Source organism: Protobothrops mucrosquamatus, unplaced genomic scaffold, assembly GCF_001527695.2.
Source record: "Protobothrops mucrosquamatus isolate PMUCROS unplaced genomic scaffold, P.Mucros_1.0 scaffold390, whole genome shotgun sequence".
Taxonomy (NCBI): Eukaryota; Metazoa; Chordata; class Lepidosauria; order Squamata; family Viperidae; genus Protobothrops; species Protobothrops mucrosquamatus.
The window spans coordinates 337263-362161 of NW_015386722.1; the positions used below are offsets into that span (position 1 = coordinate 337263).

Here is a 24899-nt window from a genome sequence, read left to right on the forward strand (position 1 = left end):
ATGCAATTTGTGAACCAGATCTTGGCAGTGGCACTCCATCAATTTAAATTGGAGAGTTTTACGATGGAGTTCCAAAGCTGCTTTTTTCAAGAGGCAACTGGACTTTCTTGCTTTTCTTTGAAGACGTTTTGCTTCTCATTCAAGAAGTTTCTTCAGCTCTCTTGGATGAGAAGCGAAATGTCTTCAAAGAAAAACAAAAAAAGTCCAGTTGCCTCTTGAAAAAGCACCTTTGGGACAACCATGACCTGGATGACTGAGAATCTGCATAGACTTTTACAATGTAATGATCAAGGACTAAACTCTGAACTTGCTACGTTCAAAACACATGTACTCTTTTCACTAAGCTACAGTAGCTCAGATTCATTCAATGAGGTCTTCACTGGGCTGGAGTTTTCCTGCTAATTCATTGTTAATCACAGAACTGTGGAGTTGGAACAAACCGTGGGAAAGGTTCTTTGGATAATCAAAAGCCAAGGACGAGCTGAACCAGGAAGAATCTGTTTGAACAGACTGTCAGCCTCTCGGCAGGTTGGTCCAGCAAACAACCTTTCTAGCAATCATGATGAATTTTTGCTTGATGAATTATATGTCCGTCTGAACATACATGTGCATGGAAATGTAACACCACGCTAGAGTGGATTATAACAATGATCTACCAAAGATCAGCAGAAAGTCAAAGTACAGCTGATGGATAAAAGTACTTTACCGTGCATCACGATGTCTGTGACCAAAAGCTGACTGAGAGCACCTCAACCATTCCTTTAACCGTCCTCTAAATTGTAGCAATATTTCATGACAAGACTGATGAAAATTGGCTAGCCAGAGCCCAACACTTTCAGGTTATAAATTAGGAGAAAAAAGAGGTGCTCTGGGTATATGTGTGTGAAGCGTGTAAGGGTGTGCATGTAGTGTGTAAGAGCTCCTCTAATCAATAGCTGTTTTATGGGTTGCTTTTTTGCCTGCTGCTTTGCTCACTGTCTTCTCCACCTTGAGAAATCTTTCTGGAACCAGGAAGCTATAAGACAACTTTGCTGACTATCTGATTAATAATTTAGATAGCCTTTCTGCTTACATTAGCTGGGAAAATCATGTTGATCAGCAAAGTGTACCTCTAATTAGCTGTGCTAAGATTGAGAAATCTAAAGGGACCACAGTATTCAAGCCCTGATCCAGTAAAACAATGAAATTGCCATAATGTATGCTGCTGCCTTCTGTAGTTGTCCCCTGGGGACAGAGATCCTAAGAGGAACAATGCTCCTCCTTCTATGTCCCCCCCCTCCCAAGAGGGACCAGCCCAATCCTCTGCCATGTGCAAGAAAACCAACGTTATTCCATATATTGCATTTGTTTTTGTGTCACCCCTATTCTTGAGACAAGGTCCTTGGTGCTCTCTGTTTGGTTGTTTTCTTGCAGGCATTTCATTACCCAGCTAGGTAATATCATCAGTGTGAGAAGGAAGCAGGGTTTGCTCTCTGTTTTGTTTTGTACTTTTGCCAGATCCTAGGGAATTGGAGGCAGGTGATCATTTTATCCTCTCTTAGCCTTTCCTAAAATTACCTTTTAATGTGAAATTTTATATCTATTGTTTTGATATTAGTTGTTTTATTCCATTCAGAGTTGCTTTGGGGGAGGCAGGCAGCTATACTACTTTGATTAATAAATAGTAAATCTTCAGAGTTGGGTCAACATATTCTGGTTTGCTATTGACCTGTTTGACCCCTTTGGGGGATTTTCTTTTCCCAAAACTAAATCTTCTGGTTCTTCTCTTTTTATTTAGTGAGGGCACCAGTTTCTTACCATTATAATATTCAATGCGACTCTTGTTGCCAGTTAAGTTATACCAGGCTTCGAACGGCTCTTCAATTTCAGCGTAAGGGAGATGGATGATTCCTGCAGGACACGAGGAATGACTTGGATCAATCAAACATTTGCTATAGAAAAGGGTTATTTAGGGTTATTGATGTTGGAGATGACCAGGCTGAGCCCGAGGGTGGGGTCAAATGCATTATCAGTTTGGAATCTCTATGTCCTCATCATTTAACAACTGTAAAAAATTGCTTAACAACCATGGCAAAAAGGTCATAACATTGGGTGAGATTCACTTAACAACCACCTTGCTTAGCAACAGAAATTCTGATCCCAATTGTTATCATAAATTGAGGACTACCTATATACAGTAACAGATTAAAATTCTCCAAGCACTTCATACAGTATATCTCTGTTTAAGGATCCTGGGAATTAAGTTCAGCACATCCAGACAATGCCAGTTGGCAACAGTGATCTGCATTAATGTCATAACCATTACACTCATTCTTTCAAGTTGCCTTGTGCAGAATGGGTATCATACTGGCCAATCAGGGACCTACGTCATTCTAAAAATCAACTCTAGCTTGCCCAAAGCCACCAAGATAAACGTTTGATGGAAGAGGTATTTCAGAATGAATGGACAAACCTCTAAAATTAATTTGGAGCAAAAGAGGAGAGCATCCAAAATGTAGACACAAATCCCACACATTTTCAACAATCTTTGCATTTTTAAAAAAATGTTTATTATATTATAAGCTGCCCAGAGTTGCTGTATTACTGAGATGGGCAGCACAGAAAATACATACATACATACATACATACATACCATACCATACCATACCATACCATACCATACCATACCATACCATACCATACCATACCATACCATACCATACCATACCATACCATACCATACCATACCATACCATACCATACTCTAGAAAGAGTGCAGAGAAGAGTAACAAAGATGATTAGGGGACTGGAAGCTAAAATATATGAAGAACGGTTGCAGGAATTGGGTATGTCTAGCTTAATGAAAAGAAGGACTAGGGGTGACATGTTCCAGTCTCTAAGGGGCTGCCGTGTATTCTCCAAAGCACCTGAAGGTGGGACAGAAGCAGTGGATGGAAGCTAAGCAAGGAGAGAACCAACCTAGAACTAAGGAGGAATTTCTTCACAGTGAGAACAATTAATCAGTAGAACAACTCGACTCCAGAAGTTGTGGGTGCTCCAACACTGGAGGTTTTCAAGAAGAGATTGGACAACTATTTGTCTGAAATGACGTAGGATTTCCTGCCTGAGCAGAGAGTTGGACTACTAGAAGAACTTCAAGGTCCCTTCTAACTCTGTTATTTAGCTAGCTAGCTAGCTAGATAGATAGATTCCATCTTTATGTAAGAATTGTTGGGCCTACTTATGTAAAAGACCAACAAAAATCCCTTTTTTCAAACTTTGTTTCTAATGTTTTAACATCAACAAGCAATTTAGCGGAAAAACAAGGAAAGCGATATTTTCCATCCCAAAGGAAAAACACGAACTTCACAAAGGTCTGTTCAATTTTAATCTCCTGGAGCAACTTTTCCAATTAGGCAGTGACAAAACGAGAGATATTGCATCGATAACTATTAATTTGCGTGCCATTTTCTTGGAAATAGGGCATGTCTAGGGTTTGGGTTTGATTTTCTTAAAAAAATGTGTTTGGTGATCTCTCAGGCTCCACCATGGTTATACTAGAGGCCTGGCTAGGTGGGAATTCCATCACCGTTGTTTGGGCAACTGCCTTCTTCACATATATTATGAAATAAATATAAATTGCAGGTTTAAGTTTTACTTTAAAGAAAAACAAGCTGATTGTGTGATTAATGAGATCTATCTTTACAGTTAATGTTATGCTTTTATGTTGTTAAGCCGAACATGTTCTCTCTCCTCTTATGGCGATCCTGTTCTTCTTTCTTTCTACAAAATTCAAGCAAACTGTTAAAACGTGAGGAGAGTACAGAGCAGCCCTCTGTTGGCATTTAGGAAAGGAAAGGGATTAACTTTTATTAAATAACTTAAAACAGGTTGCAAAGAGGTTCCCTTAATATTAGAATTGATCCGAAAGCTGTCAGTCCTATCTTTCTCTGTCCCTAAATATGCACTCATAAATCTGTCAATTTGACAGATGGAGGCTTGACTGGGAGGACAATGAGTCTCCCTTGATCCAGCCTTCCACTCATGCCTCCCAAATACCTCTATCCTCAATTCTCCTTACCTCCAGAATACAATCTCAGAGGCAATTCCCTGTGCTCCCATTGATTGACAGTTCTAATAACCAGTCAGCACATAAGCACTAGAAGTCTTTTGCTGATTAGGGAGGTATATAAATCAATCAATCTCCTATGTGCCACAACTGACTCAGAGCAGTTGTGAGGTTGGTGTATCACAGGTCTTTTTTTTAGATCTTCAGGGGTTCCCAACGCCCCCCCCCCCCAAAAAAAACCTGGAAACCCAGGAAAACAAATGCCTATTTAAAATGTTTTGGATCAGAAATCAATCTTGACTTCCAACTGGTCCTCATATTTATTGACTGTTGCAGCAGCCCTATGGTCACATTATCAAAATTCGGGTGCTTGGCAACTGGCCTGTATTTACGATGGCTGAAGCATCCCAAAGTCATGTCATTACCATCTGCAACTTTCCCAGCTGGCTTGTGACAAGTAAAGTCAATGGGGGAAGCTTGCTCTGCATGGCCACAAGATTCACTTAAGAATCATGGCAAAAAAGTTATAAAATCAGGTGCAAGTCACTTAATAACTACCTTACTTAGCAATGGAAATTCTGATTCCAATTGTGGCCATAAGTTCAGCACTACCTGTACTAAGCCCAAAATTGAGTTTTAAAAATAAAATCTCCTACTCTTTCCTCCTTTGGCATAGAATACCCAAAGTGCTGTATAGAACAGGCAGATTGGACAAAAATTCCAGGAAGAAGTGAAAGAAATCACATCATAAAAGCTTCCTCTGCTTGCTCCCAAGGAAAATGTAACGTTTTAAAGCTGGGTAATTGCTTTTTGTCCATATATGGTTTTTCAGCCTGGAGTGAAGTTATACAACTGGGATTTGCCAGGCAGCTATTAACATCCGTGAACCCATGTGTACGTGTGCCAAAGCAAAAAAGGCACTTTGCACAACTTCAAAAGGACTGTCCCTCCTGTGGAAGGAAGGGATGTATCTGGTAGCAAAGCTTCCAAAGCAGGCATGTCAAACTCGCAACGTCACGTGACATCGCACGACGTATCGTGACTTTTTCCCCATTGCCGGCAATGGGGTGGGTAAGATTTTGGCATGATGCATCCGGCCTGCGGGCCGGCAGTTTGACATGCCTGTTCCAAAGGCTGTTCTAATAGACATTAATGATTCTCAGCCTTTGATTCAGCAAATTTTAAGATCCTGTCACCAGATAAAATCATTCATGGAAAGATACACCAGGTTCAATAAATCTGGATGCCTCTAGATTTCTCCTAAGATTTGCAAAAACCTACACAGGTAAACTAAAAAGGGAAGAAGCTTAAAGCAAGGCACTCCCCGGAGAAAACTCTGCCCAGGTAGGTTAGCAGGATTCTGACAAGCTCCCCACCCTTTTATGTTTGGCTAAGGGGAAGATGCCAATTATAGTCTAAATTTCGCTTCCTGTCAAATCTTTGCTGGTGCAAACTTGCATTTTCAACGCACCCATAACCCACAGTAATAAAAAGAGCCTAAATTGGGTAGTTCACAAAAATGATTGCAAAATGTAATGCAACATTGCACAATTGAGAAAAGTGTGTGGAAGAAAAGGCAGTATGAAATGTGCACACATCATAGCTTAGATGGCCAATTATTTTATCTTGGCGTGCAGTAAAACCTGAACCCTGAAACACCGGTCTATTCTAGCTCTTCATTGGGGGATTTTCACATTTTCACATTTCAAATATTGGTAATTATTGGCTTAGTATATTGAGAGAACCTAATCACTATTGTTTATGAACATGGCTTAGGGCAGTGGTGGCGAACCTATGGCACGGGTGCCAGAGGTGGCACTCAGAGCCCTCTCTGTGGGCACGCGCGCCATCACCCCAGTCCTAGGCCTTCAGCTGCATTTTATAAAACCTTTTCGCTTTAGGCCTCCACCGCCCTTTGTAAAACAAAAAAAAGGTTCAATCAATCAGTCAATTTCAACTTCTCCAGGGGGAAAAAAGATCTTGCAAAGTTGGAATTGATTGATTGAACTTTTTAGTCCCACCCATTCTGCCGTTACCATTGCAGCCACGCCCACCCAATGGGCCACACCCACCCAGCACCCGACGATGCGTAAGTGGGTTTTGGGTTGCAGTTTGGGCACTCAGTCTCTAAAAGGTTCGCCATCACTGGCTTAGGGTATGGTATGAAGTCAGCAAACCAGTTAAAGAAACCATGACTTAATGTATCATGTGAACTTGATTGCATCTATTATGAAAGTTTGATCTTTAACAAATTACTTGTTCTCAGGGAAGACATAAAGCTGTTATCTTTAGAACAGGAATGGACAACCCTCCAGATGTTGTGGAATTATAATTGCAATTGTCTTTAACCAAGGATTGTGATAGCTAGGGCTGATGAGATCTGGCATTCAAGAACATCTTAAAGATCACAGATTCTCTGCTTGAAGCAAAGAAGACTAAATAAGAGAATTATATGATATGCCCTCAGAAAGTCAACAGGTGTAATCACCAATATCCAAAGTGTAATGTTCCAAAGCGGGGGCGTCCAGCCTTGGGAACATTTAAGACTTAAGTTGAAGTCTACAGGTCTTAAAGTTGCCAAGCTGGACACCCCAGTCCAAAAGATATTTCCACATTCCCAGCTGTGTCTGGAGAGATGCCCAGAACATTAACTTCATGATAATAGCTATCTACTGTGGTTTATAAAGCAGAGGTTCAAGATCAGAGCCAGCCCCTGTATTCTATTTAAAAGGAATTGCAAGGGGAAATGACAAATATGGTTTGAAAATTGGGTAGCTGAGTTACCCAGGTCAGATTTTTTTAGTCAATGTCAAGGAAAACAATTAAGAAGTGGCTTAGTCAATGGCTTCCCAAAAGGCACTCTGGATGGAACTTACCTTTGACATGGTAGAGAGCTCCAAAATCTGGGGTGGTGTTAGAATAATTGCACGCATTTCCTGAAAGAAGAGAAAATAAAGGTGAATGTAAATGTTGAATTCCATTACGCTGCCATCAGATTTTCTGCAGAAACAAAGGAACAAAGAATGGGAAAGCTAGAAGAGGAGGCTAGCATTGCAGTGTTGCCATCATTGGGTTCACATATGATGTTAAGCCATATCGTGGTCTGCTTGTTTTTCGGTATAGTGCATTGTACCAATCAAGCTTAGTAAATTAAGATGCATGGTTCAATATGTTGCACAAATTTGGCCAATTGTGGTTTATTCCAGTCAGGGTTGTTTAGCACAATGTATAGGTCATCTGTGACTTACAACTGGACGCTTAGTGACCACCATTAGTAAATCAAGGGGCATGGTACCATTAGTAAATCAAAGAGACATGGTTTAATATGTTGCACAAATGTGGCCAAACCACAATCCAGTCAGGATTATGTTTAGCACAATGTACAGGTAATCTTTGACTTAAGACTGAATGCTTAGCGACCACTTGAAATTGTGACAGACCCATCTTGAGGCTAGGATTCTAAATTCTGATGGCTAACCCCCCCCAGTCATGTGACTGAACATGATCACATTTATGTCCTACATTCAAGGGGTGTTTTTGGATGGTTTTGCCAAAAAACTGGCATTTACATCTGTTTTTTGTCAAAACTGTGCCCGGAGCAAATCATTCATTCATTTACTATCTATGGCATTTGCTTAACAACCACCACCACAAAAAAAAGTTGCAAAATCATCCTGTTTACGACCAACACAACTTATAACTGGGATGGACATAAGTTGAGGACCACCTGTATGAATCCCAGCTGTAAACCTCTTGCTATTTGCTTCTGTGAAAGTGCAATTAAGTGACAATTAGAAAATCAATACCATCCTGCTTTTAGTTCTTCTTTGTAATTGAGTCACCTTGGAACAAGTTAGAAACAAACACACCTTCCAGCCTAAGTCCTCCTATCTGCATTAGAGGGGACCATAATACAGATTTATAAGCCATGGTTGCTGTGTTTATTACAGTGAAACAATACATGCAAAGTGCTTCCACGTTTCAAAGTGGATGCATCTCACCCTGGTAGACATCCACATATCAAGCAACGACAACAAATTTATGGTACTAAAAATGGCTGGCAGAGTTGCCCCAAATTTACTTCATTGCTAATAACAAAAATAATAATTCATGTTGGCACACCATTCTTTCACACCTCTACAGTTTATTGCAGTTATAGTTTAGATCAACCTAGTGCCCCTCATTAGAGCCCCTCTATGAGAAACTGCATTAAGAAGTTCAATAGAAAAAGAAAGGAAGGAAGGAAGCAAGGAAGGAAAAAGAAAGAAAGAAAGAAAGAAAGAAAGGAAGGAAGGAAGGAAGGAAGGAAGGAAGGAAGGAAGGAAGGAAGGAAGGAAGGAAGGAAGGAAGGAAGGAAGGAAGAAATTCATGTATATAAATCACATAATAATGTTACAGGTTTACAATCTTGTGGGGCTGCATTACATCCAGGGCTGCATGCGGCCCATTGGCCACGGATTGGACACGCTTGATCTAGAAGATGCCAAGTTTGGAAATCCTGATTTAGATGTGAGCACATGCCAAACAGATATCCTGGTTATCTTCAGATTACCTACTCCACTCTAAATAGAATTTGCCAATATCCAAGATGCATACGAATAAGGCATATTAGACTAGAGAACCTCCAAAGTCCACTTGAACTCTTCAATTCTAAGTGTCTCCTGCCAAGCTTTGGACCTCAAGCAAGGAAGTAAGCATCTTGATCAAGAGACAAGGGACAGAGTCTTGGAAACTGCAATAGAAACCTCAGATTGACCATTTGTTATTGCTGAGTTCATTAAGAATCTCTTTGTACATTTCTAATCTCTCCTCTCCAGTCTTTTAAAAGTCTGGACTGAGCTGCCATTTATGGTGTAAGCTTCTAAGAAACTCCTATCCCATCTATTGTTTAAGTCTAAAGTTGCTCCAATTTCATTGTCTTTATATATTTTATGGAAACTTTTAAACAAAAAGATAAAATCTGACACAAAGTAATATAAAGTAAGGGAGAAAAAAATTTAAAAAGGCAAAAAAGTGGAAGGAAAGAATTTTTTAAAAAAATATATACTGAAGTTGCTCTCAATATTCTTCATAGCCGTTATAAGTACAGTTACATTTTAACCTCTCTCTCTAAAGTTAAATCATGCCTCTCTTCTTTCTATAATCTATCTTGTCTTATCATCGTGACCATAAATCATATATACAGGCAGTCCTTGACTTACAACCATTTGTTTAGTGACCATTCAAAGTTGCAACAATAGTGAAAAAGTGACTTATGGCAGTTTTTCACATGACCATTGCAGCATTCCCATGTCCATGTGATCAAAATTTGGGTGCTTGGCAACTGGCATGTCTTTATGTTGGTTGCAGTGTCCCAGAGTCACCTTTTGCGACTTTCTGACAAGCAAAGTCAATGGGGAAGCCAGAGTCATTTAACAACCATGTTACTAACAACTGCAGTGATTCACTTAACAGCTGTGGCAAGAAAGGTCATAAGACAGGGAAAAACTCATTTAACAACCATCTTGCTTGGCTATGGAAATTTTGGACTCAGTTGTGATCATAAGTCAAGGACTACCTGTATTTGAGACATGAAAGACTAAAAAATAAAAAGAGGAAAAGAAAAGAAAAGAAAAGAAAAGCAAACAAAAGAAAAATTGAGCCCAAATCCAAAATTGGGTTCAGGGAGCATGTAAAACCCAAGTTAACAATAACATGGTCCCTGTACTATCATTAACATTTTATGTCAAAACATATTATAGCTTCAAGAGACAACTCAGCTCAGACAATATGGTGGGTCAATGGCTGGATTCTTACAACAAACCAAACCACAAACTATCCTCAACCTCATTATAGCTTAGTCCAAATACTGTGTGAAACTTGACCATGTAGATTGAGTTGAGTTGAGTACTCTCCTTTTGACTGAGACTTCAAAGCGTATCAGTTCGTGTAAGATTCATCCCTGTTATTAAGCAACTTCACTTGGAAAAATACAACCCTGGCCAAATCACAAAAACAAGGCACCACAACCAGAAAATGGAGTTGATTCTTTCTTTAAAGTCAGCATTTTCCATGACCGCAGCAGAATTGAGCAAGGCTACTTGATGAAGAAGAGATAAGCTGCTACCATCTAGGAAGACAAGCCTTACAGCATCCATTTCCACCCTTGTTTGCTTTCTTGTCCTCTCTGTATAAAGTAGCTGGGCACAGAACGGGAGAAGCGGGTACAAATGAAATAGTCTTGATTACTACTGATTCCCAGGCAAGGCTGAGCAGTTGAGATATTCACATGTTCCATTAGGAGTAAGTTCTGGCGTTTCAAGGCAATGTGCTCTTCCTTCATTTTTTTACCCCAAGACAGCACTTTTCCTGGTAACTCAAATATACATTTTCCTCTTTCTTCCCTTTCTTCTGTCTTCTCACTTTTGGACTTTCTGTTCCAACACTGGAACAAAGAGGTTGTCATGGAGGATCTACAGATAGATGTCTAAGTTTCTTGATTCTCAATTGTTGAAGGATTTGAGAGCAACATTGACAGCAATAACTAACTAACTAACTAACTAACTAACTAACTAACTAACTAACTAACTAACTAACTAACTAACCAAGCTGTGGCTCAAGCTAAAAACTACCTCTACCCATCTCAGTGCTTCTCACCCATAAAGCCTGGGATTAGGTTTATTCAGTGTGGAAGTGGTAGTTTTCATATTGTCACATATGAACAATCTGATGCAACATGGGCCTTTACTAAAACAAGGAACAGATGGCAAATATCTAGTACCTAAACTTTTTTTTACTTCCATCCCTTTACAAAGATTGGGGAGAAAAAGAAATTATTATAAGCAGAACCTGAGTTGATTATTCAGCAGTTGTTAGAATTTTTCATAATGGCTTCTTGGTTTTTCTAAAATGTATCGCTTTTCCAAAGCTCCCAGATTCTTGAGTATAAGTTTATTTGTTTCTGCTAAGCATGTCAAAAAGCCTAAAAGTATTTGTGCAGTTATGGGTTGCCACTGTCACTTGTTCCCTAATACTTCAATCTATTTCATTTCCAGCTATTAGTCTACATTCATACCTAGTTAGTAATTTTTTTGCACTTAACGAACAATGATGCTCTCACAGCCAGACTTAAGGAATTAAACAGATGCTATGGCAACCATGATGGACTGAAATACTGAGACAGAACACCCCCACCCCCTTCTTTGTGCAACCTCCAGGGAATTTTGCTCAATGGAACACCTTGGACCTCTTTGCTATGGAATTTTTAAAAATAAGTCAAGATATTAACAGGAACAAGAGGAGTTAAACTGTGATAGCAGTGTTCCAATATCTCAGGGACTGCCACAAAGAAGAGGGGGTCAAACTATTTTCCAGGCCACCTGAAGGCAAGACAAGAAGCAATGGATGGAAACTAATCAAGGAGAGAAGCAACCTAGAAATAAGGAGAAATTTCCTGACAGAACAATTAATCAGTGGAATGGCTTGCCTTCAGAATTTGTGGGTGCTTCAACAATGGAGGTGTTTGAGAAGAGACTGGGCATCTGTTTGTCTGAAATGGTATAGGGTTTTCTGCTTGAGCATGGGATTGGACAAGAAGATCTCCAAGGTCCCTTCCAATTCTGTTATTCTGTTATTCTTTTTGTTAAAAAAAAACTTCCTGGAATATGTCAAGGTCACCTCAATAAAAATTGTGCAGCATTATCTCATTTGGTTGACTATTGTCTTTCATGATACACTCTCAAATGTACAACATTAAGAAGAACTGGGGGGGACATCTTGTTTTACCACTGAGCAATAAAAAATCCCCAGGGTGTTTTCCTCTCACACATGTAAAAACACATACATACACTCCATTTGACTTTTAATTCCCCCTTTCCCTTTGCTTTGTTATGTCGTTCCAGCTCTATGAAGATCAAAAAATTCTTCACTGACAATTAAAAAAAAATAGGCATCACACCCAGCAACTGTTTTGCAAGGGGCCATTATCCGTAGGCAATTATCTCTCTCCCAGACTCCTATATTTCTCTATAACCTCTCTTTTTACTCGTTCCCCTATCACCATATGCCAAAACTGTAGCAGGACGGAAAAAGAAATTCCTTCTAGATGAGCAAGATTGAGCTAGCAATGAATCAACCAGATCAGATCAGCTGTTCATTTTCACCTGCATGTATTTAAATTCTCTATCTATGCAACCAAGTGTCAACAACCTTTGTTTTTCTTATGCTGGCTCTGTCTGTGCAAAGATCTCACCCAATGTTAATAAGTACATATTTCCTCATCTTATATAAGAGGCTTTATAATAGCACTCAGCTCTTAACAATTAGGGCAGCGTACATTCAGGCTACACTAAAAGGCTAAAACTAAAACAAATTTAAAAGATAACATTAGACGTAATCTCTCAGAAATAAGAATCCAACAGAAATCAACAGTTTGAGAATCTTTACTTAACACCAGCATAGGAAATCTAGTTTTGGGAGAAAGTTTCATAAAAGAGCACCATAACTGAATACATCCCCTTTTCAACTGGTATGGGGCCCTGGTGGTGGAGTGGGTAGAATGCAGTACTGCAGGCAAACTCTGCTCACAGTCTGGAGTTCAATCCTGACGGGGCTCGAGGTTGACTCCGCCTTCCATCCTTCCAACGTTGGTAAAATGAGGACCAAGATTGTTGGGGACAATATGCAGACATTTGTAAACCACTCAGAGAGTGTTGTAAAGCAGTATGGAGCGGTATATAAGTCTAAGTGCTATTGCTATCTATTTCCAACTATAGGGCACCCATAGATGGTACACACACACACACACACCTGCAGAAATGTTACTAAAGGGCTGGGTTGATCTGGAAAAATAATATTTAAAATATATAGATTCCAAGCTTGAAAGGAATTAGTGGTTAAACACCAGCACTTAGCTTAGGCACTGAAGAGAAGCCAGCAATGCACTTTAAATAAGAATGATATGCATTCTGGATTACTGTGAGGCAGTTGGTCTTCCCTGACAGATACGCATGTTGTTTTGTTGGCAGCAATACAAAGTGGTTTGCCGTTGCTTTTACTCCAGGAGAGTTTTTTTTTTTTCAATTTCCTAGTCTACTCCAGTCTAAACCACATTACAAATATTCAACTTTAAATGGATCAACATTTAACCCAACCATGTGATGATGGCCTTACTCATGGAACCCACATTTTCTTCAACCCAGCCTCAGCAGCTATTCTTGCTCAAAGCAAAAAATAAAAAATAAAAAGTCTCATTCTGTGTTCTCGCTGGCTTTCTTTTTCTTCAGAGCAATTGAGTTTTCCAACATTGCTAAATACATTGTATTTCATAATTATGGACAATTAATTTTACTTGTGTAACTTGCTAGGAGATAAAAGTAAAGGTTTCCCTATCAGCTGTGGCACCAGGGACCGGTTCTGTGGAGAAAGGTTTTTCTGCAGACCGGAGAGTATGTGACACTTTGCTTGTTTGTGCGAACTGGTTGCTGGCAGGTCGTAGCCCAGTACCAGTCCATGGGCCGGGGTTGGGGACCCCTGCTCTAGGGCACAGTGCTCATCTACATTTCTTGGGCAAGGGAGCCAGCGTTGTCCAAAGACAATTTCCGTGGTTGTGTAGCCAGCATGGCTGTATGCCAAAGGCACACAGAACACTGTTACTTTCCCACCAAAGGGGTACCTATTAATCTACTCTCATTGCCATGCTTTTGAACTGCTAAGTGGGTAGGACCTGGAGCAAGTAACGGGAGCTCACCTCATCGCACAGCACTCAGGTCTTAACCCAGGCTGTCAGCTCTCCATCCGACAAGCTCAGCATCTTTAATTGCTGAGCTATTGCACCTCTTATTATTGTAACAACAGGAGCTACCTATTATTTATAATAAGCAGAGAAATGGTTGAGAATTGAATGGAGGTCATTATGAAATGGACCAAATGAGTCCCTAATAAGATCTGATTCCAAAATCATTTAAGAATGGGCAAAACATCAGTGATAGAACGGAAGGGATCTGCTCCCAGTCTCTGTTCCTTCCAAGCTCATGGACTTCACAGATCAAGGATAACTATCCCAGCCTCAAATGTTAAAAGGTGTTTCATACTTTGTAGGTTCTATAGCACAAGGCAGGATGCAGACACAGTTTCAGTCAAGTACTGTGTTTAATTCCGTTTTCCAACACAAATCTTAAATTGCTTCCTCAGAATTGAGTATCACCTAATTCAGTGCGATTTAGCTCAGGTGAAAGTAATCTAGTGATAGAAGCAGGAAAAGCATATGAAACATGCCTCCATGATCACTGGAAACTCTGCAAACCTTAGCTGTTTAAGCTCTGGAATTTTAATTTTTAATCTGACATTAAGAGCATGCTATTAAACTTGTGGGAAGGCATCATTTTTTCTTAATTTTAATTCTAGCAGAAAGCAATTCCATGTCATTGTTGTCCTTACCTCACTTCCTTGGTACAGGCTCCATTTTGGTTTTTAGAATATGATGCTAGAGACCTTGCCCAAAGCACTGATGATGTTACCTAGTGTGGGTAATGAAACATCTGGAATAAAACAACCAAGAGAGCACCAAGAACCCCTCACATGGTCTTCTTCCTGAACCAGGTTGTGCATCCATGCCATAGACACCTTGGGAAGGACAAGCATGGATGTCCACCAGCCAGCCAGAAGACAGAGGCAAGATGAGTGCCATGTTCCAGAATTCCCTAAAACTGGTCAGAAAAATACAAATTTCTCTCCCTCCTATAAGGAGTCAAGATCATACACATCTGTCACCTTCTTAAAGGCAATTTGAACAGAAGTGCTCTCTACAGCATAGCCAACCATATTAGAACAAGTTCCTACTAACCAATTTAAAAATGTAAGCTTGTCATAGGTTTGTATTGGGACAGTTGAGTTCTAGGAATAGGCATCCAAAACATCTGGGGCTATCAGGGCTGTGATTCATTCAATTCATGTCAGTGTTTATACTCAAAGTGCATTTCAGTCCAAGACCGGCATAGAACTGAACAATCAACCAACTGTTTAAAGAAGAGGAAGGCTTGATATGAAACATCAGCTAAAAGGATAGAATATTATTACCATGATTGTTCTCAATCATATGAATTGTGTTTATATGAGTTTCATGGTGCTGAACTTGTGGGGTTTTTTTTTCTTTTCTCAGAATTGGTTCCAACGATTAGAATTTCACCAGGTCTTCTCTGATGCTTTTTGTTGGACCAATTTTTAGAGAAGAGAATCTTTGGAACTGTACCTTGCAAAAACAAAAATCCTGAGCACTTATTGGCACTTCCTGAATTTCAGTTTCCACAATGCCTTGGAGATGGCTCAGTAGCTTAAAACTATTATGTACAGATGCCCACAACCTTGGAATGGCAAAAAAAAATTGCACAATAGTCCAGGATTGATTGGCACATGTCTTTGTCCTCCCACAGATTCTTGCTTCTAGTTCCCAGCAAAACTGGATGAACGACTGCGAGAGTTGCAGTTTGTGGTTGATAATTAAATTAACTTGAAAGAACCAGACTGGCACGGAGGGTTACTCTGGCTGGGCCAGTCTGTCAAGCCAAAATAGGAACAAGAAAGGGTGCTTTTGGAGTTCCAGCTAAGTCTGTAATCAACTTCACAGAGTATCAGCATTTAAATTAAATACTTCAGTGGCCACCATAAGCCAGCAATGTGAGGTTTTTTTTATAATTGGTTGGAAAATGCTACTCATCTTTGTATTTAAAGGCCAACCTGGTGGCCAAAAACCATCAGAAATTCTGCGCATAATTATGGAACAGGTGAATAGATTGTTGCAGAAAACACTTCCTTTTTCATTTGGAAAAAGAATGCCGTGTTCGTCTATGGTAATATTTCTCAGAATATTGGAAATTAAAAGACAGGTTCCACCTCTTTTTCTTTGAAAGCAACCTCTCCTCTGGCAGGCTTACATAGCAGTAGTACAGCCAAGTGACTAAACACCAACAACAGTTCAAAAAGTATGTAGGTTTGCCTGTTTAATAACAGAATGGGAGACTATCAAAAAATTCCAGGGCTGTAAATTTAATAGGAAAGTTGGGGAAAAAAAACAGAAAGAAGCCAGTGTCAGGTCCCTTTTATTCTGTTGCCAGGGGAAACTGTACAATCTTGCTGACAAAATCACTAGGAGTCAAGCTCAACTTGGATGTGGTTTCATCAATTTAACCCAAGTGGGCTTATTAAAGATGGTTGCTATATCGGTTTTTTAACAGCAGAGGTCCTCCCTCCCCATAGCTTAGTGAAAACGAGCTAAACTACCTCCTAACATTGGGGCTACAACAAAAATCTCTGATCAGCCATAAAGCATCAGAAAGTGGCAGATTCCAGATATTAGCAGCGTTATATAGCCATCTTAAGCAACAGGACATTTAATAGAGAGTGAGGACTGATTATGCTAATGTGCTGCCATTTGCTACACCTTAAGTCTGCCTTCCTTAATTGAGCACATGCTTGCTAATAACCCAATAATTAGGCAAATTTTGATGGAGGATATCACCAGGAACAGCTCCACGCATTAAAAGAAACCAGAGGGGAAACAGAGGCTTGTTTTATGCAGTGATTGCACAATGGTTCACCACCTATGGCTCTGTGGGGGTTGGATTTGGGGAAACGTTTATCAGGAACTAACTGTGAACCACAGTGACTATGTCCCCATCAAGCAGATCAGGCTCAAAGCTAGATTGCCACATTGGACAACGTCCAAATTCACAGTTTGCATTAGCACAAAATGGAGTAGTTTAGCTTTTGGTTAGTACTAAGATAGATGGTCGATGGGATAATTATGCTTGGATCCTCAGGTGAGGCTTGTTAACCATGGTTAATTAAATAAACTATAGTTTGCAGTTGAGTCTGCAAATACATTAAGCCGTAAACTATGGTTGACAAACCACTACAGCTGCCTAGTTCACTCAAACTTGTCTAATGGCCACCCACAAAATGTGAATTTTTGGCCAATAATTATAATAATTATAATAATCCCAAACAGAGGAAAGCCAATTCCTGAATTCAAACAATACACTAAGTCATAATTTGGTTTTTTTATTTTGTCTGTTGGTGAACTCAACTATTGGAGTTTATTCAATTAGCTACAGAAAAGCAAACCATGACTTAATGCAATGTGTGAATCTAATCAATGAAACCAACTTAGGTGCATTTGCTGTCTAATGTAAACAGTTGCACAGACTCTTTCTGGGTCAAATCCTTTAACACTGCCTTTCCCAACTTGGGAATCTCAGGTTGATTGGAACATCGTCTCCTGTCATATCCAGCCAAGGTTGGTCAATACATCTGAAGACTGCCAAATGAAAGAAATAGCTTGAACCTTCTTAATATCACAAATACTGGTCGATATCTGGGCAATTGCTCAGCAAGACTATTGGGACTGCCTTAAAACGCACAAACACAATTAACAGCTAAAATTCTCATGACATTTATCCGTTTGTCTTTTTGTAATCTCAAGTTAGCTCAAAAGGTGGATTATGCCACAATAATTTTTGAATCAAGGTACCTAACATCAGCTAACCTAAAGAATGCGTAAAAAAAAAACCAGGACACTTGACTCTATGGAATTGAAATTTCCACAATGTTCAGACCAGTTTTATTCACAAAACTGTGATCGTTGTGGTATCCCCATAGTCATGTGATTGTGATTTCCAATGATCCCTGCCAACTTCCCATAAGAAAAGTCAATGGGGAAGCCAGTAGGAAGTCAGAAGTCAGTCCCACTTTTTTGCTCACCAGTTCCTACTACAGTCATGTTTTGCTGGGACTTTACATAAAGCGTAAAGCCAAACCAGGGAGAATGTGCTGATTTATCTAGAGAAACTAGTATTCTGGCATGGTCAGCTGCACATTGCTTTAAGCCGGGGGAAAAGAAATGAAAATGTTAAAGTATTCTCGAAGGATGGCAGATCAGCCAGGAATGCCATCTTCAAAAGTGTCCTTCATTAAATGAAGAGAAGCTATATTTCTCTTGCTATGCATCTTGCATTTTTAATAAATGGATGTTTTATTCTTTAAAAGGAAAGTAACCAATCAAATGACAAAAGAAGAGCCTAAAAATGCTTTTGGTTTGGATAAATTCCTGAGCTGAACCCAAACTTAGCAAAAGACTGGAGAGAAATCGATTCCTGGGGTAAAAGAAGGGTGCTTCTGATATTTATAATAATTAAATCTGATATCATCCTTAGTTGGGCTGGAATAAAGAATATTAATCAAATACCTATTTTAAGGGATATTTTTGTTTTTCTTTAGCCAAGAAGTATGCTCAATGACGCTCTGGGTTCGTGCATTATGCTAGATCACAGTTAGACCATTGAAAACCAAGAAAGTCCTGCTTGCTTCATAGTTGTCCTAATCATAGATCTATAGTAGTCTTATTTAGTGACCACAATTGGGAACAGCAACTGGATTAAGCAAAGCAGCTGCTAAGTGAAATCACAACTGTGCTTATGCTCTTCCTTCAGCTTTTCTTTGCTTTACAAACCTGTGACGATCATAAATGGGAAGATTGGTTGCTAAGTTACTTTTTCAACACTACTGGAACTGTAGCCACTAGCCAAGGCAGTTACTAAGCGAGAACTTCCTGTATTATCCATTGCAATAGGTGGGAGTAAAATAGATATAGTTCTTTCTCCTACTGCTAGGAAATATTACATCTTTTGGAGTTTAGCTTGCTGTGCAAGGCAGTTTAATCTTTAGGAAAAAGAAGCTGGCAATACTACCCATTGTTCCCACAACTCAAGAATCTTTAACAATGAAACTGTCACCTCTTCAGAGATCTAGATTCAATCATAAGATGTACACAGTGGTGGGATTCAAATATGTGAACAACCGGTTCTCTGTGTGGATGCTGCTTCCGGAAGTCCGTTCTGGGCCTGGGCAACAAAAAAATAGCTACCGGTTCTGCCGAACTGGTGTGAACTGGCTGAATCCCACCACTGGATGTACAACTTCCTCTTATGACAGTTTCTGGTACTTTAAAACTACTTGAGGTTTATACCTGAATTGCAAGGCACTATGTATATGTCATAGTTGATCTATTACATGTAAACAAAGCCAGATACATGCATGTTAGATCATCACAAAGCTGCAAATTACAATAGGCATGGGACGTTTTTGTACCTATGGAGAAGCATACAGCTAATTTGTAAAAGCTCTACCTGAATAATCATGTATTTATTGATTGCTGGATTGATTTATTCTTGGCTACCCCAATCCTGAAGAAGAGTTCTCTAGTTGCTAAGAGTAAAATCAAAATCAAGCAACCAACCAATTTAAAATTAACACAAGAAATCACAAGGAAACATTTAAAATGCCTTTGGAGGGTGTTTTGAGGAACAGCAGAGTCCAAAGAAGGAAAACCTCAACCTTGGGAACTTTAAGAAGTGTGGACTTCAACTTCAATGTTCTGGCTGAAGAATTCTGGGAGATGAAGTCCATGAATCTTAAACTTCCTAAGGATTAGGAATCCTGACCTAGACATTATAGCATACTTTTTCTATCCCGGTACTTTTCCATCATCCGCCCTCATCCCCAATGAGTGGAATTGCATGCCCACAGAAGATATATTGTTTTCTTTGCAGGACACCCTGAACTGTGACTTAACCCCATGGTCTGTCATGGCCAGCTCTGACTCTGAGATGTCTGAGAAGGGGGTGACTTCGGAGGACCCTGTGGAAGAGCAGCCTGCCCCAGAGAGCAGCAGGGAGACACCTCAGCCTGATCGGACAGCACAGCCTGTGGACCAGCTGGAAGCAGCAGAATATGAGGGATTTGATCCAGGAGCTCCTCCCAGTGCTACGGGGCTGAGTGAAGAACAGATCTTCAGGCGCCTTGCCAGGCAAGGGGGTTCCCACTAGTGACTCCTTGCACTTGGTGGGGTCTCTTTTATCGTCACCACAGACAAGCCATCCATTACAGATAAGAACTCTCTGTCTGTTATGCCCTGAACTCTTTCCTGTGAAAACTCTGTTGCTTTTGAAGCTGGATTGGCTGGCAAACTATGCCAACTCTATGATCTCTGGAATGTGCACCAATGGGATCTTGCTTGTAAGTATCCAAGTGATCTGGGACAGTTTGAGGTTGTGTGCACATCTGCCTACACACCCTGCCCGCCGCTGCTATAATTTCTCAACATCAAGTAAAGCCTTGAATTGTACTCCTTTGTGTGTGTCAGACCTGGGACAGGACAGAGTCTGATTCACACAACATAACTAGACAAGGGTAGTTCAAACAGATTGTATGAACACAGTTCCAACCCTATAAGAGGCGTTGTCAGAGACTTCTTCGCCATTTCTTGTAATCTTCTATGTACTTTTGCAAAGTTTGTGGTTTCCACCCTCAAACTGCAAATACTCTTTTCTTGTGTTTGGGTAGTTCTCTTTTTGGTTATTAAAGCCCAGGCAGTTCTCACATTTTGGAGAGTGATGTAGCAACTTGTCTACCCCACCTCTCCAACTGAAGGAGAGGAGCCCAGCTACGCAGAAAGCAGCAAAGCAAATGCATTGAATTTTCCACCCACAAACATCAGTATTAAAGCAAAGAATGTTTTGCCTACAGAAGCTGTTCATTTAAAAAACAAATCACCCTTCCTCAACCAAACACTCACCTAAACCAAAAGTCCAGGCACATAAGTGAAGTAAAAAGACCAGCCTCCCCATCGTGGCTCTCTTCCTCCTAACCTTTCCTAGCACGTAGTACACCTTCCCTTTTAAACGAATGCAGCCGGCGAATAGGAGCCTCACCACCTCTCCAGGGTGGTGCTTCAGCTTAGATTTCAAAAGTGTGGGAGTTGTTTGGGGCAGGAAGAGATGGTTGGCCAAACAAGGGTGTGGAAAGAAGAAAATCTGATTGTAAAAGTCTGCTCAGAATTTAGGGGAAATGACCATATCTTGCATTGTCTTAGATTCACATCCTTTACTTGAGTTATTGAATGATCCTACTTTCTGGATTCAGACACTACATTGAGCTCCAGATTAACCAAACAGGCTGGGTTTCCATCTTAAGGTCACCAAAAAGACAACAAGCTTAATCAAGCTTTGCATGTTGTATGAATGTAGTTCCTAAGTTTCTGGTTATGTATGTTGGACAAAGTCAGCCATATTCTAACATTCACTGCCTGAATTTGGGTAAAAAGAACAACAGCCTTGACAATTCCAGAGTCCAAAGTTAAGATGAATCCTTCTGCTGCCTTCTAGCCTTTGTGGCCAGGGAGACCTTCTGAAACTTGAAGACTTGGAGTAGTCGTTTCTTCTTTCTTGGATAAGTTCAGGCAGAGACTGGAAAGCCATTAATAAAGGATGCTGTAATTTTGATACCTATATTGACTATCAATTCAATGTCCTAAATAACTTCTTATAATTTTATTTTAATGTTCCAATGTCACCTGATCATGGACAACTAGTGGACAATCACTTAAATATGAGCCAGCCATGTGCTGCAGCTGCCAAAAAAGCCAACACAGTGCTGGGCTGCATTAACAGAGGGATAGAATCAAGATCACATGAAGTGTTAATACCACTTTACAATGCCTTGGTAAGGCCACACTTGGAATACTGCATCCAGTTTTGGTCACCATGATGTAAAAAAGATGTTGAGACTCTAGAAAGAGTATAGAGAAGAGCAACAAAGATGATTAGGGGACTGGAGGCTAAAACATATAAGGAGCGGTTGCTGGAATTGGGTATGTCTAGTCTAATGAAGAGAAGGATGAAGGGTGATAGCATAGCAGTCTTCCAGTATTTGAGGGGCTGCCACAAAGAAGAGGGAGTCAAGCTATTCTCCAAAGCACCTGAAGGCAGGACAAGAAACAATGGATGGAAACTAACCAAGGAGAGAAGCAACCTAGAACTAAGGAGAAATTTTCTGACAATTAGAACAATTAGTCAGTGGAACAACCTGCCTTCAGAAGCTGTGAATGCTCCAACACTGGAAGTTTTTAAGAAGAGACTGGACAGCCATTTGTCTGAAATGGTATAGGGTTTCCTGCCTGAGCAGGGGGTTGGACCAGATGACCTCCAAGGTCTCTTCCAACTTTATTATTATTATTACTATTACTATTACTATTACTATTAATTACTATTACTATTATCATTATTGATCATCGCACAGTCAGCCAGATGTTCAGACTGGATTTGGCATTTTTGTCTACCTATCGGGTCCTTACCAAGGACCTGGGATAGGCAGATGTGGATGTTTGATGGTATTACAGATATCGTCACAGGATGGAAGCAGTTCCTAGTAAGGCCACCTTTTGCAATTGACTAATGGCAAATAATAATAATAATAATAATAATAATAATAATAATATTATTATTATTATTATTATTATTATTATTATTATTATTATTATTATTATTATTATTATTATTATTATTATTATTATTATTATTACCAACTGGACCATGTTTTAATTGAGTGTTCCAATTTTTCCTGATTCACACAATTATCACACAATCCAGTGGTTCAAATCCAGAGGCTCCTTTATGGGTGAATGCAATAATAATAATAATAATAATAATAATAATAATAATAATAATAATAATAATAATAATAATAATAATAATAATAATAATAATAATTTTATGAATAATAAATTAATCAAACTAGCTGATTCCACCTCATTCTAGGGTAAAATTGGTTAGTTTGTGGTTCAGACAAGCAAAACCTCAGGGTAGGTTCATACATCATGATAAACCAAAATGTGATTTGCTTGGGGATTTTGCACATTCAGTGTGGTTTATTAATACATTTAAATAGCAATTTTGCTGGATGAAACCTGTATGCAGCAACATCCAAATATTCCAGAAACTTCCTTGTTTGGGAGAAAAGCAGATAAAAACCTGAGAAGCCTGTTGAGCTGGGCATCCTCACACAAGCCATTAATTTCAATTGCCCTGTAGGAATAAATCAAAAAGAGAAGGAAAGGAAGCCACCACCCCAAACTTGTTTCATTTGCAATTTATTCTCCCTGCTACATGCAAGACCGTTAACACCAATTGCCTTGCAGGGAGGATGCAGGATGTTAGCTTGTTTTTAAATAATATTTCATTATATTTTGATTTAATAGTGTTTCTATTGCTTGTACACAGTTCCGAGAGGCTTCTTCTTTTGAGAGGCAAGGTATGAATAATGGAAACAATTTCTCCACACTCTTAGTTCTGAGCTTGCTAAATAATCTGAAATCTGATTTTTTAAAAAATGTTATATTCACTTGGGGGGAAGGCAATATAGATGAACATCACTGCCAACTGTTCGCCCAGCCTCTAGAATTGCATCTTTTGAAATTATTTTGAAATGTCAATTTTTAGTGAATAGTATTTACAAAACAGAACATCTTTCAGTGGTAGAAAAAAAGGAAACTAACCACAGTCCCCTTTAAGCTTTTTTCTTCAGACTGAGCTGAGCTGCTAAAAGCTAAAAAGCTGAACTGGACTTTACATGTTTTAATCAGTGGACAAGCTTATTTATACAAAAAAAACCTTTGCAAATTCCTATCCTGTTTGTTAAATCTGGAAATTCTAACATGCTATTTGGGTGTGGGAATGTCTTCCTGTGCATACAAAAATCCAGGTGTGTCTGCAGGGAACTGGTGAGTAGAACAGCTCTTTATAATTCCTCTCCAGACAAGGAGAAGACTTGAGATCACCAAAAAGTTCTCCAGACAGCTGATTCTCACGAGGAATCTGCAAGATATGAGTAAGTTCAGAGCTCTGGGAGATGAGGGTCTTTAGAGATTGGGTTAGCACAGGGGTCTTCAAACTTGGCCCTTTTATGACTTGTGGACTTCAACTACCAGAATTTCCCAGCCAGGCACGCTGGCTGAGGAATTCAGGGAGTTGAAGTCCACAAGTCATAAAAAGGCCAGGTTTGAAGACCCCCGGGTTAGCATATTTCCTTTTCTAATCACTTTCAAAAATGTTTTTTAACTTAAACATTAATGTGTAATAAACAAACCCTAATATTTATTAACCCCTTTCAGCTATTTGGAATCTTTGAATTGACAGGTTTAACAGCACTGGATGAGTTTCCTTCAATTCTTAGTGAAATAAATTTTAAATACAACTTTAAGGACTTTTTTTTTCTCCTTTTGAAATAAACAGCAGAGGGATGATTAGAACTTTGATTCTGGAAAGTTACAAATGGACTAAAGGTCCAGATAGATTGGAAAGAAGATTTCTGAATAGTAAGAATCCTTCATGTGGGAAAATCCTTTTGTTTTGAATTCAGTTTAAATAAAATTGATTGCTGAGACTTTGAAGGTTGGACACTAAAGGCAATCAGAAGGAACTAAGTATTAAATTCAAAATGGAGTAAGAAACTTTAACATTGGACATATTGAAGGATATTTTTGAATAACGGACCTAGAAGTTTATTTTAAGAATGTCTGCCTCTGTAGATGGACTATGTTTAAAAGAATTTATGTAAGAGGAACAAGTTTCACCACATAAGACTGAGACTGATTTGGAAATAGATGTAAAAGTGACAGGCTACAAAAACAACACGCAAAAAGATGCTACACTGGACATAAAAATGAAACTGGCTGATCTCTTAAAAGAGATGTACAAACAACAAACCAAAAGAGGGATTTGGATAATTTTACTATATTGGATTTGTAAAAGAGACTTTTATAAGCAAGGACTCCCAACAGGCTGGAGTCCATATGCCTTAAAGTTGCTAAAGTTGAGAAATATTGCTCCACAAGCAAATTACCAAAGCTGAGAAACACGTATCTTAGTATCAGCAGCATCACAATTTCCACCTGTTCCCATGCAATGAAATGAAAACCAATGAAATGAAATGAAATGCAGAGAATCTGAAAAGAATACAGAATAACAGACTTGGAAGTCTTCTA

General features: G+C 39.4%; 1 protein-coding gene across 1 annotated transcript in view; it reads right to left on the minus strand.

Moving 5' to 3' along the window:
- The window catches only part of LOC107287449 (digestive cysteine proteinase 2-like), a 56377-nt gene that overhangs the window by 21775 nt on the left and 9703 nt on the right, over positions 1-24899 (minus strand). The window contains exons 2-4 of the mRNA XM_015815969.1: positions 23694-23757; positions 6925-6984; positions 1798-1890 (exon numbers count right to left, since the gene is read on the minus strand). Of these exons, the coding sequence (XP_015671455.1) occupies positions 1798-1890; positions 6925-6984; positions 23694-23757 (217 nt within the window). The remainder of the gene's footprint in view (positions 1-1797; positions 1891-6924; positions 6985-23693; positions 23758-24899) is intronic.